The sequence below is a fragment of the Aquarana catesbeiana genome, linkage group LG04, assembly GCF_042186555.1.
Source record: "Aquarana catesbeiana isolate 2022-GZ linkage group LG04, ASM4218655v1, whole genome shotgun sequence".
NCBI lineage: Eukaryota > Metazoa > Chordata > Amphibia > Anura > Ranidae > Aquarana > Aquarana catesbeiana.
Genome location: NC_133327.1, coordinates 85291467 through 85305216, shown reverse-complemented (window position 1 = coordinate 85305216; position 13750 = coordinate 85291467). Strand labels below are relative to the sequence as shown.

Here is a 13750-nt window from a genome sequence, read left to right as displayed (position 1 = left end):
GGCAGACTACTCTCCAGGACTAAAATGCAGAGATTTGCCAATAGGAATTTACATGAGGCGTAACACACCCAATTATAAAAACAACGATGTAGAAATTTATTTAATGTAATAGCAAAAGGTCAGCAGAAAAATGGTGCCATATTGCAAAGCAAACTGGTCCAAATACGCATATCCATTCCATAGCTAGATACAGTACTAAAAAATCAGTTCATGATTAATGTAACATTGCATCTTTTGTATCCTGACGCATTTCGTGAATTGATTCTCACTTCCTCAGGGGTTGATGCATATACACATATTTATAAGATAAAATAGTTTAAGACTGTATGACAACAATAGTAAAAATTGTATTACATGAATGCAAAATGTAGGGATCGCAATAAGGGACCCATACTTACAAAAATGCAGGATATTGAATGCTCAAAGCCCAATGACAGCCACAGGGGACATCTGACCTGGGAGCTGTGGGTATAAGATTCAGAGGGAACCAGCAGCACAAGCAGGACACATTAAAGTATAATTTGATACAATTGTGCCAACATTTGGTTTCAATATTTTTTTTATTTTTGCACATTAACACACAAACAATTTTTTCTCCAGCCATGGTTGTGTTGGACTGTCCTTACTGCTCGATACTTCAATCTGTCCTGCTTGCGCTGCTGGTCCCCTCTGAATCTTATACCCACAGCTCCTGGGTCAGACGTCCCTTGTGGCTACCGCTAGAATATGAGCATGCAATATCCTTCATTTTTGTAAGTATGTGTCCCTTATTGTGATCCCAACATTTTGCATTTATGGAATACAAGTTTTACTATTGTTGTCATACAGTCCTAAACTATTTTACCTTATAGATATGTGTATATGCATCAACCGCTGAGAAAGTGAGAATCAATTTCATGAAACGCCTCGGGTGGGTGGGGTTAAATGCAGCAGTGTGTGTGATTTGGTGGAGACATGTAGGCTGAGGCCACTCTATTCACCTGGGCCGGTCGGGAGTAGCAGCAATCCTTTCCTCTTTACAACAGTCATCATCTTGTTACAATAGAATGTGAACGTTGGTGGAATATATAAGGCAGCAAGTAAATATGCTGTCCATTAAGTTGATGTGTTTAAAGCAGAAAAATTAGCAATCTCAGTTTGTTGTGTATGGGGCTGCGTAGCCACAGACCAGTCAGGGTGCCCATGCTGACCCATGTCCATAGCCAAAAGCGCCCACAATTGGAACGCTGATGTGGTCGGCTCAATGCACCATAGTTAGGCTGCTTACACACTGCTCTTTTGATAAAACCAGGTAAAACCACATGCGTTTCAGAGACAGTTTTGATGCATTTTTTGAGTGCCTATTACCCAGCAGCCACCTGGGAAAACTTAAAACATGTGACTCAAAAAAACACTGGTGTGTTTTTGAGGTCTTTTTTTTTTGGACACATTTTCTATTCATTTCAACGGGGGACCTGCATTTTTTGTGTGTTTTGAAAACTGCGCCAAAGATGCAAAATTTTTCAAAATGCACCCTCAGCGCAGTGGTGTGAAGTGTCCTATAGGATTTAGAGGGATTGCACGTTTGTTGCCTTTTTAGCACGGTAAAAATGCAGCAAACACGCATCAGTGTAAAAGCAGCTTTAGGGTTCTTTTAGACCAGGATCCTTATCAGCATGTAATCTTTATTTTTAACACACCTCTTTGGCTCACACTATTAAACTTCATCCATAGAGACACAGAATAATTTGCTTTCTTGAATTCTTAGGCTTTTAATGTAATTATGTTCTGAGCTTAATGACAGTTGAGCTTATCACAAAAACAGTCACACAAATGCTCCTTGCACCGTTACCATGATAACAATCCAAAACAAAATACAAAACAATTCCATTCCATCCAAAAATTACAAAAACTAAAACCTTCATTGCTAACAATGTACACATCCCCTATGCTTCTCTTTCATATAATTATGTTAACTACTTAAATCGAACCCCTTTCTTTGTGATCTGTGAAATACGTACTACATCTCAGTAAGCTTGGTGCTTGAATATAGAACAAGCTGCTGACTTCAGCTACAGCTGGCTTTATGATGTTTCCCAAGCAGACAAGCTGAATATATCAACATGACAGTAATATGACAGCACTCTTACCATCATACAACCAACTCTGCATAATCAGGTACATCTTAACCACTTGCCGACCAGCTCCTGTATATATACGTCGGCAATTTAAACATGGATATCTTGGTAACGGCAGCAGCTGCTGCCACAACCGAGGTATCCATCTTTTCAGGAGCCAGACGCGTTTACGATAATGGTGGTCTCTGCTGCGGATTCGCCGTGAGATCACTGTTATTGGCAGCGGGAGAGGTGCCCCCCCGCTCCCGCCGCTCTCCCGCGCCCTCCGCCGCTTACCAGAGCTGCCGGTAGCGGCGGAGGCAATCGGGACCTGTTATGTCTGTGGTATGGAGATGAGTGAGGGGAAGATGGCCCCCACCCGTCTCTATATCATAGGAGGGCGGAAGCGACGTCATAACGTGAACTCCGCCCATAAGTCTTAAAGGGCCATTTTTTTTGTTGTCATTTTTTCAAATTACATTTTTTTTTGCATTAAAGTCCAAATATGAGATCTAAGGACTTTTTGACCCCAGATCTTATATTTAAGAGGTCCTGTCATCCTTTTTTGTATGTTTACATTCCTTGTAATAGGAATAAAAGTGATCCAAATTTAAAAAAAAAAAAAACAGTGAAAAAAATAAAATAAAGTAAAATAAATAAGAAAAATTTTTTTTTTAAAGCGCCCCGTCCCGACGAGCTCACGCGCAGAAATGAACGCATACGTGAGTAGCGCCCGCATATGAAAACGGTGGTCAAACCACACATGTGAGGTATCACTGCAATCGTTAGAGCGAGAACAATAATTCTAGCCCTAGACCTCCTCTGTAACTCAAAACATGCAACCTGTATAATTTTTTAAACATCGCCTATGGAGATTTTTAGGGGTAAAAGTTTGACGCCATTCCAGGAGCGGGCGCAATTTTGAAGCGTGACATGTTGGGTATCAATTTACTTGGCGTAACATTATCTTTCACAATAAAAAAAAAAAATGGGCTAACTTTACTGTTGTCTTATTTTTTTATTCAAAAAAGTGAATTATTTCCAAAAAAGTGCGCAAATACGGTGCAAAAAAAAAGTATTGCAATGAACGCCATTTTATTCTCTAGGGTGTTAGAAAAAAACAATATATAATGTTTGGGGGTTCTAAGTAATTTTCTAGCAAAAAAAACTGTTTTAAACTTGTAAACACTCAAATCTCAAAACAAGGCTAGTCCTTAAGTGGTTACAGCAGGACCAGACTAGAACACCTCCTCCCAAGACCATCCTACAATCAAAAAGGGATCGAGGTGCTTCTATCTTAAACTGGCAAATTCTTTTTAAGGCTTAACTCCAGGCAAACATCTAAATGCACTTATGAAATGCATATCCAGGAACAGGTTCACCTGCAAAGGATTTACATTTCAATTAATTCAGCTGCAAGATTTATACAAGAGAATGATATCACTGTATCGTCATCAATAAGGAATAAGTGCTGATATCATTCAACACCCAGCATGCTGGCTGGACAGTGAAGGAGCAGCAGGAGACAGAAGAGACCACCCTCTACTCACTCTGCATTCTTCCTCTTCTCCCTTGTCAGCACAACTGCATGCAGCCAAACTGACTGGCATCTAATGCTCTAGCCCTGGGGTCTCCAAACTCTCTGAACAAATGGCAAGTTTACTGTCCTTGAGGCATTAGGGGGGGGCAGACTGTAGCCAGTGGGATTAGTCAACGCCCTGGTGTAAGTGAGAGTAAACTGTGCCTCATCATTGGTTTTACTGGAAGAAATAGTGCGCTATTGTTGGTATCAGTGGGAGGAATGGTGCCTCATGGTTGATATTCAAGGTCGGAATGATGCCCCATCATTGGTGTCTGTGGGAGGACTGGTGCCCCATCACTGGAGTCAGTGGATGGCATGGTGCCCCAAGGGCCAGATAGAGGCAAGCAAAGGGCCACATTTGGCCTGTGGGCTGCAGTTTGAAGATCACTGCTCTAGCCCACCTTCTGCCAGTCTGAGTGCTGCTTTACAGGATACTGTAAGAGGCTAATACCAACTGAGATTCAGGTACCTAAACTAGTTTTGTTTAACCACATCCCGCCCGACCTATAGCAAAATGATGGCTGCAGCAGGGATCGGTTAACCTGACTGGGAGTCATATGGCATCCAGTAGGATAAGCCGCTCGTGCGAGCCCCCGGGAACATGCAGCATGGCGATCGCTGGTGCGGTGTGTTGCTCTGACACACCGCATCTCCGATCTAGGTAAAGAGCATGTAATGTAGGCTCTTTACCAAATGATCAGCTGTGTCCAATCACTGTTATTATATCCAATAATTGCCAAAAATAAAAGTTTGCTGTTAAATGAGGCAAAACGGTTAAATGGACAAGAGCTCTGGTGGGACCACCAGGTCATACAAGGAGGGTGCGTGGGTGCATTAGAGAAAACGAGTCACCTCTGAGGTGACAGCAAAAATTTTGTTTTTGACAATTATCGATCTAGCTCCAGAAGAACGCGTGAATAAGTGCGAAACTAGTCAAGCACGCCTATCTATCTATGAAAAGCAGAACTGATACTTCCTGAGCTGGCTTCCGTTACCCATTATCGACCATTACAGGATTATACCTACTCAGGTTACCTTATTTTGTCACTTTATTGGGGAATTGCCATACTCAAGACTTCTCTGGCCGACTAGCCTAGTCTATTGAATCCGGAAGAACTCTGGACATCTGACGGTTCTTTGAGAACTTTTTTTAGTCACATTCACAGATGTATATATTTTTTAATTGTCAATGTCTATTATATGTGTTACCAATAAAATATTTTTGTAATACCCTTTTAAAGTATGCCTAAAAAGTCCATTCTTTCCAAATCCCCAATTTTCTAAAAATTTAAGGAGGTGGCATAGTGTATGTTGTTGTGTTGTCCACAGTGCCACCCTGTGGTGACAACACTAATAATATCTATTTACATGAGTTCAGCTTTAAAAGAAGCCATATATACATATATATACACACACACACACACACACACACACACACACACACACACACAATGGTTTAAAACATTGTGTCCTTCAGACTATAGGGGTGGGGGGCGGTCTGTAAACAGAAGGAGCAGAAAATGCCCTGGCATCAATGGATATAAACATTGGTTTTAATGGAGCTCCACTGTTGGTATCAATCGGAAAAATATTGCCCATCGATGATGTCAGTGGGTGGAATAGTGCCCTGTCGATGGTGTCAGTAGGTGAAATAGTGCCCCAAGGGCCAGATAAAGGAGAGCCAAGAGCCACATCCAGCCCCTGGGCCTCAGTCTGGAGATCACTGGTTTTGGATAGATCATGAATTTTTTATATTTCATTTATCTTTCCTTAAAATAGAGGTGGTTTGGGGGTAGGGACTTTCAGGAAGCCATGGCCTGGTGAGGTCAAGTGTTTCCATTCCTAGGGACTTTAAATGACATCATTGACATCTAGAGGAAGGGGTTAATTAACAGAGGGTTAACTAACTCTGTTAATTAACCCCTTCCTCTATTTTATCTTTCCTTGTGGATATGCTTAATCAGGGCAACCCTCTTTCTGCATTGATTTATAGGCAAAACCAAAATCTAAGACAATAAGAGATAAGCTGCTATGACAGCTTTAACGTTTTTTTTTTTTTTTTGTTTTTTGTTTTTTATCATTTACTGACTGACTGATTGGAAAGTCTGTTGAACTGATGTTTGTTAGTATCCTATAGATACAGTTTCCATTTGTTTTGGTGCCGCCTCTACAAACACGTCATTCTCATATAGTGTATACTTATTTGATGTGACAATTTTCACACAAGCTCGGGCACTGCTAAATGCAAAGGTGAAGCCTGTCCTGGCAATAAACCAAGATGGCCATCTGTTTAAGGGACTTCCCCAAAGCCCACAGAACAGGCTACTAGACTCAAATTTAAATGTAATTGAATAACAAATGCCCTGGAGCGGGACTGAGGGTTCTACTGCATTCAGCACCTCATAAGACAAGACAATTTAAGATTTCTGAGAAATTCTGAGTCTCTTCATCCTATTGCTAAATTAGCAGTGATTACCAGAAAAAAACATGGAAAGAAATGCAGCCTGCAACAGAAACAAGATAGCTGGTGCACTTGTGTGATGCTTATAAAAGCAATTTTACACTATTACACTACTCATTCAGATTTACCAACAGGCTCATTCATAATGCATCTGGGTCCACAATAAACTATCTACATAGTCGTAACAAACAGTAAAAGAGTTATAAAGCAATCCCCCCTTGACCTCTCTAGGTGCTTGCAATTATTATTATTTCAGATACTTATATAGCGCTGTTAATTTACATAGCGCTTTACATATACATTGTACATTCACATCAGTCCCTGCCCTCAAGGAGCTTACAACCTAAGGTCCCTAACTCACATTCATACATAGTAGGGCCAATATAGACAGAAGCCAATTAACCTACCAGTAGGGCTGGGAGATTTTCTAAAAAAAAAAAATCTTCGATTCTCTTAAAAAAAAAAAAAATCGATTCACGATTCGAATCGAGTTTTTTTTTTCTTTAGAAACCGCGCTGGTCCCGAGGCGCTGCGGGCATGAGCTTTTAGGCGAGGCTGCGGCTTCGGCCTAGTCCGCGGCGTCCGGCCTCGCGGACTAGGCCGAAGCCGCGGCCTCACCTAAAAACTCCTTGCCCGCAGCTCTTCAGGCCCGGCGCGGTGTCAGCACCGGTCCGGAGGCGCTGCGGGCATGAGTTTTTGGGCGAGGCCACGGCTTCGGCCTAGTCCGCGGCGTCCAGCCTTAGCCGCGGACTAGGCCGAAGCCTCGCCTAAAAACTCATGCCCGCAGCGCCTCAGGACCAGCGCAGTGAAAAAAAAAATCTAAAAAAAATCGATTTGCTTAAATTTTGAATCACTTTGACCTCTCAACTCGATTCAAGATTTAAATCGATTTTTTCCCCAGCCCTACCTACCAGCATGTCTTTGGCGTGTGGGAGGAAACCGCAGTACCCAGAGGAAACCCACGCAGACACAGGGAGAACATGCAAACTCCAGGCAGGTAGTGTCGTGGTTGGGATTCTAATCAGCGACCATTTTTACTGCTGGGCGAAAGTGCTACCCACTACACCACTGTGCCGCCCCAATGTAATGTGAAGTTATTCTGTTTTAAAGATCACAGATAGCTCAATTAATTTAGTTTCTAAATGCTTATATGTTAAAATCAGCAGGCTGCCAAGATTCCATTCTCAAAGAAAAACAGAGTGTCTGTACTGTGACCTTTGAAAATGAATTCCACCTCAATGCTTATATACAGTGGGGACGGAAAGTATTCAGACCCCCTTACATTTTTCACTCTTTGTTATATTGCAGCCATTTGCTAAAATCATTTAAGTTCATTTTTTCCCTCATTAATGTACACACAGCACCCCAGATTGACAGAAAAACACAGAATTTACATTTTTGTAGATTTATTGAAAAGGAAAAACTAAAATATCACATGATCCTAAGTATTCAGACCCTTTGCTGTGACACTCATATATTTAACTCAGGTGCTGTCCATTTCTTCTGATCATCCTTGAGATGGTTCTACACCTTCATTTGAGTCCAGCTGTGTTTGATTATACTGATTGGACTTGATTAGGAAAGCCATACACCTGTCTATATAAGTCCTTACAGCTCACAGTGCATGTCAGAGCAAATGAGAATCATGAGGTCAAAGGAACTGCCTGAAGAGCTCAGAGACAGAATTGTGGCAAGGCACAGATCTGGCCAAGGTTACAAAAAAATTTCTGCTGCACTTAAGGTTCCTAAGAGCACAGTGGCCTCCACAATCCTTAAATGGAAGACGTTTAGGATGACTGGAACCCTTCCTACAGCTGTCCGTCCAGCCAAACTGAGCAATCGGGGGAGAAGAGCCTTGGTGAGAGAGGTAAAGAAGAACCCAAAGATCACTGTGGCTGAGCTCCAGAGATGCAGTCGGGAGATGGGAGAAAGATGTAGAAAGTCAACCATCACTGCAGTACTCCACCAGTAGGGGCTTTATGGCAGAGTGGCCCGTCGGAAGCCAATCCTCAGTGCAAGACACATGAAAGCCTGCATGGAGTTTGCTAAAAAAAAAACTTGAAGGACTCCAAGATGGTGAGAAATAAGATTCTCTGGTCTGATGAGACCAAGATAGAAATTTTTGGCCTTAATTCTAAGTCACTGCTCATCACCTGTCCAATACAGTTCCAACAGTGAAGCATGGTGGTGGCAGCATCATGCTGTGAGGGTGTTTTTTTAGCTGCAGGGACATGACAACTGGTTGCAATCGAGAGAAAGATGAATGCGGCCAAGTACAGGGATATCCTGGATGAAAACCTTCTCCAGAGTGCTCAGGACCTCAGACTGGGCCGAAGGTTTACCTTCCAACAAGACAATGACCCTAAGCACACAGCTAAAATAATGAAGGATTGGTTTCACAACAACTCCGTGATTGTTCTTGAATGGCCCAGCCAGAGCCCTGACTTAAACCCAATTGAGCATCTCTGGAGAGACCTAAAAATGGCTGTCCACCAACGTTTACCATCCAACCTGACAGAACTGGAGAGGATCTGCAAGGAGGAATGGCCGAGGATCCCCAAATCCAGGTGTGAAAAACTTGTTGCATCTTTCCCAAAAAGACTCATGGCTGTATTAGATCAAAAGGGTGCTTCTACTAAATACCGAGCAAAGGGTCTGAATACTTAGGACCATGTGATATTTCAGTTTTTCTTTAATAAATCTGCAAAAATGTCAACAATTCTGTGTTTTTCTGTCAATATGGGGTGTTGTGTGTACATTAATGAGGAAAAAAATGAACTTAAATGATTTTAGCAAATGGCTGCAATATAACAAAGAGTGAAAAATTTAAGGGGGTCTGAATACTTTCCGTCCCCACTGTATACTGTACATACTGTAGGTAAACTAGGGATTGAATTTAAGTGCTTTTGCTACCTATTCAGAATATGTAACTACCTAAAGGTTCATGATCTGGGCACAGGTTCACTTTAAAGTATTATTATTATATATTATACATATATATCATCATACATAGAACTGTCCTTTTAATTTTACTTCCAGATATTGTCCCCAAACCAAATCCTCCGCAGTCAATACATTTATTCCCTCGTACAAGTCCTTTGTGATAAGACTAGTAAAGAGGAGGAGGAGCTTGTGACATAACTGGATGGATTTAGTTACACCCAAACATGGAGGTGGGTCTAACACACACACAGTGAGCTTTCCAATACTAGTGCAAATTATGCACCAGGAAATGTGAGTGTGGTGTTTTTAAGTACAGTTTTTAATGAATAATTCATGATACAGTAAGAAAGTCTGTTTCTTGCTTTAATCCCACTGGGGAATCATTTGGGCAGACATTGGAGAGTGCATATTTATTTATCCGCATTAACCACTTCAAAAAGTTCACTGAAAAAAAGTGCATATTTATTTATCCGCATTAACCACTTCAAAAAGTCCACTTCACTGAATTAACCACTTCAAGACCAAGCCTATTTCTGGCACTTGTTGTTTACAAGTTAAAATCTTTTGCTAGAAAATTACTTACCAAACATTAAATATAATTTTTTAGCAAAGACCCTAGAGAATAAGATGGTTGTTGTTGCAATATTTTATGTCACGCGGTATTTGCGTAGCGCTTTTTTCGAATGCAACTTTTTGGGGAAAAAATCCACTTCACTGAATTAAAAAAAAAAAACTAAACAGTAAAGTTAAACCAATTTTTTTGCATATTGTGAAAGATGATGTTACATCGAGTAAATAGATACCCAACATGTTACGCTTTAAAAATGCACGCACTCGTGGATTGGCAACAAACTACGACACATAAAAATCTCCCTAGGTAACGCTTTAAAAAATGTTAAACGGTTACCAGTTTAGAGTTACAGAGGAGGCCATTTGCTAGAATTATTAACGACTGCGGTGATACCTCACATGTGTGATTTGAACACTGTTTACATTTGCAGGCGTGACTTACGTAGTGCGTTTTCTTTGCCGCGGGGACAGGGGAGCGCTTTAAAAAAGGGTTTTTTTATTATTATTTTTACACTGTTCCTTGGGAAAAAAAAAATTCTGATCACTTTTATTGCTGTCACAAGGAATGTAAACATCCTTTGCGACAGTAATAGGCAGTGACAGGTACTCTTTATAGAGGGATCTGGGGTCTAAAAGACCCCAATCCCCTCCTTTGCACTTCAAAGCATTAAAAACGCCAAAATCTGCATTTCTGAATACCTTGGATTTTTTAAAATTGGCGCCATTGGCTGCCGAGCAAACCGGAAGTGACACTGTGACGTCACTTCCGGGTTACTATATCGCAGACCCGATTGAAGCCGATTCCAGCTTTGTTACAGGACAAAGCTCCAGCCAGCTGGCAGACGTGTTGGTGGGATGGGAGACCCGGGCAGAGCGGCAGAGGACGTCCCTTCACGCTGCTTGTGATAATGGCTGAGCGGCTGCTTAGCCGCATTGGTTGTTATCACCAGAAAGCCAACCATCCGCTCTGAAAAAATGCAGGTATCACCCCGGTATAACCACTTGAACAAAATGACGCACAGGTACATGACTTTGCGTGAAGTGGTTAAAGGGTATGTAAACCCAACATTTCATATTCCTGATATGTGTCTGCTGTTCCATGTACTTCTAAGAAAAAGTACCCCTTTTCTCTTTATATTTCTTCCTTTGTGTGAAATCACTGGTGTTCCTGCCAGTCCCTCTGCTTTTCTATTAAGATAGTGGTCACTTCTCTAGCTATGCTGGGAACTCAGCCTGCTCTCCTCCATTAAATAGACTTGTCCTAACACCCCCCTCCCCCTTCCTGCACAGCCTTACACTGGGAAGATTAGTGTAATGCTGTTTCTCCTCCCCCAGTTTCTATGCAGCCGAGAACAGAGGGAATGTGATCACTTACAAAAAAGAGGAAAAAAGCGTTCATAATGTGTTTTTTTATATCTACTGTATACACAAATGTTTTGCCTTTCAGTGTTGGCTTGGTTCCAGACAGAGGTGAATCCTTTGGGTAGCCATTCATGTATTTGCTTTACTGGAACTATAACAAACCTCACATATATAACCTTAAAGCCTAAGTTCACCTTTAGGAACATTTAGGAATATGTTACATCTGTATTTAGGGTGTAACATGTTCCTAATCACCTGCTTCCCATCCCCAGAGCCTACACAGCCACGTCATTCATTAAAAAAGATCTGTGAATGAAAAAACTACAAGTCACGTCCCACACCACCGCAGACCCAAAAGCGCCTAAAAAAACGCCCCAGTGTGAAAGGGGTCTAACTGTTAGATTTTATGAGATGAAGGGGGGAAAAAAAAAGAAAAAAAAAAAAAAAAATCGGCCTAATATATCGGCCCAAAAAAATCGGCATCACATATCGGCCATCGGCCACCGCGATTTCTAAATATCGGCATCGGCCAGAGAAAAACCCATATCGGTCGACCTCTACCCATGAGCCACTGATTACATGTGCAATGCTTTGCAGGCTCCTTAAAATAAATGAATGCAACAATTTAAACACCTAATAATGAACCCAATAACAGGTTTTGCAGATTCTAAGACCCCATACACACTATTAGATTTTCTGACGATTCTGACGATTTTTGTCTTCAGATTTACCAAAACCATGTAAGTGGTACAAGGGCTGCCCGATGGCTAAACACGAGTTACTGCGTTTAGGAGCGTTTAGCGCTTGAAATGCCTCTAAACTCAGCATCAACTAATTTTTTTACTTTCCAAAAAAGGCCTCTAAACTCAACTACCTACAGGCCTTTTTAGCCTGTAGGTAAAAATAACAAAGTGGGCTTTACTACCGATTTAATGTTTTACACACTTTACATACAGTACATAGTAGTTATTAGGAGAAAATAAAGGAGCGATGGGCTATACACTTACAATAGCTTCTAAATAAATATATATTGGCCTGAAATCCTCCTTTACATATTTTTTTAATTATATTAAATAAATACAAAACCTGCGGGAGATTGCAGGAATAAAAGTAATCACTTTGGTCTGCTCCGATTTCTTTTCCCTATCCACACCAGTGGCTCAATCAAAACTGAGCTCTGCCTGCTGGAACTGAATTAATGACGGTAATCCCTCTACTTACCTGTTCAGTTCCGTGTCTGCTAGATAATCGTGCCTTAATAATCCTCCACAATCCTTTTCTCTTCAGCGCCTAGAAAATGAGATCAAGCCATGCGTTACACCAACAACCCAAATTATAGGCAAAAATCTTCATTTCCGTAGGAAGAAAACTCCCAGAATGAGTAAAAAAAAAAAAAAAAAATTACAAAAGGAGGAAGAGGATAAATACAACCACTTAAATCATTACATTTCCCAGGACACACTTTAAGCCCCTTTAGGCAATCTAAAAATTAATTTAGAACTACTGTGCAACGTGAGAACATCGGGGACTACATATGCCTTGGTAATAAAAAGCTTTTATTTATCTTTTTACTGCTTTTATTCAAATTGATAGAAGTTACAAAAAAGTGACTTAGTAGATTTTTGCGCAATTGTTGGTTGATATGTACAATTTTCGCATATCAAAATGTCAATTCTCTGGAGAGCCAGCAGTCTCAGCTCAGGGAATAAATGTGAATGAAACTGTGTCTAAAGCTAAGATGTTTATATTTTTAGCTTTGGATAGAGTGATAAACGGTTCTAACCCCTACCAGCCTTTAGTTCAGGCTGCGTGCATGCTGCTGAGATTCAAACTCTCTGTTGTCTGTGACACTCTCCATCCTGTTAACCTCCGTCAGTGGGACCTAAGTGGGAGTAAACCCAAAATTTTCAGTTCTCACCAGAACCGAAATAGAGAGAAAATCTTACAATGGACAGACTTGTTTTGATGACAGCTGTGTAAGAGGTCATTTCTCTTCGTTTGGAGAAATCTCCTCTCATTTTCTGTCCATAAAAAAAAAAATTCCAATGGAGGAAATATAGAGAGGACCACGGAAAGACACATATAATTAAATTACAAATAGCTTTATCCACAAAATACTAAAAAAAACAAAGTTAAAAATGAAGGATCATTTGTTGCCACACAGTACAATTACTTCTTCCAATAAACGAGGAGTATTTAGAGCTGTTTGCATATATCTTCATAACAAGCACATAGATGGGTCACAGAGTTTCGCAAAATTGCTTCTTTAGGACCGTTTGTATGCTTTAAAGAAGAGCAACTTGGTTAGAGAAACATACAGCAGATATAATATACCAAGAGCTATAAGATGTACAATTCATAAATCACAGGTGTCAATGCATTTACAGAAAGAAAAGGAAAGATCTTGGTATGTTATATCTAATGTAGGTTTCTCTAGCCAGGTTGCTCTTCTTTGAAGTATATGAAGGGTCCTGAAGAAGCAATTTGGCAAAAACACGTCAACCTATCTATGTGCTTGTTATGAAGATATATGCAAACAGCTCTAAATACTCCTTGTTTATTGGAAGATTATTTGTACTATGGGGCTATATATGGTCCCCCAAGTTTAACTTTATGTTTTTTATTATTTTGCAAATAAAGCGTTTTGTATTTTAATTACAAGGTGGTATCAACAAGTTTTTAGACTAGCTCGGTTTACAAGAAAGTACTTTATTTATCTACAAAGGGTTGTGTATG

General features: G+C 40.6%; 1 protein-coding gene across 2 annotated transcripts in view; it reads right to left on the bottom strand.

Moving 5' to 3' along the window:
- Positions 1–13750, bottom strand: part of NBAS (NBAS subunit of NRZ tethering complex) — a 1128646-nt gene that overhangs the window by 976261 nt on the left and 138635 nt on the right. For both annotated transcript variants that reach the window (XM_073625355.1, XM_073625357.1), the window contains exon 11: positions 12236–12304. In XM_073625355.1, the coding sequence (XP_073481456.1) occupies positions 12236–12304 (69 nt within the window). The remainder of the gene's footprint in view (positions 1–12235; positions 12305–13750) is intronic.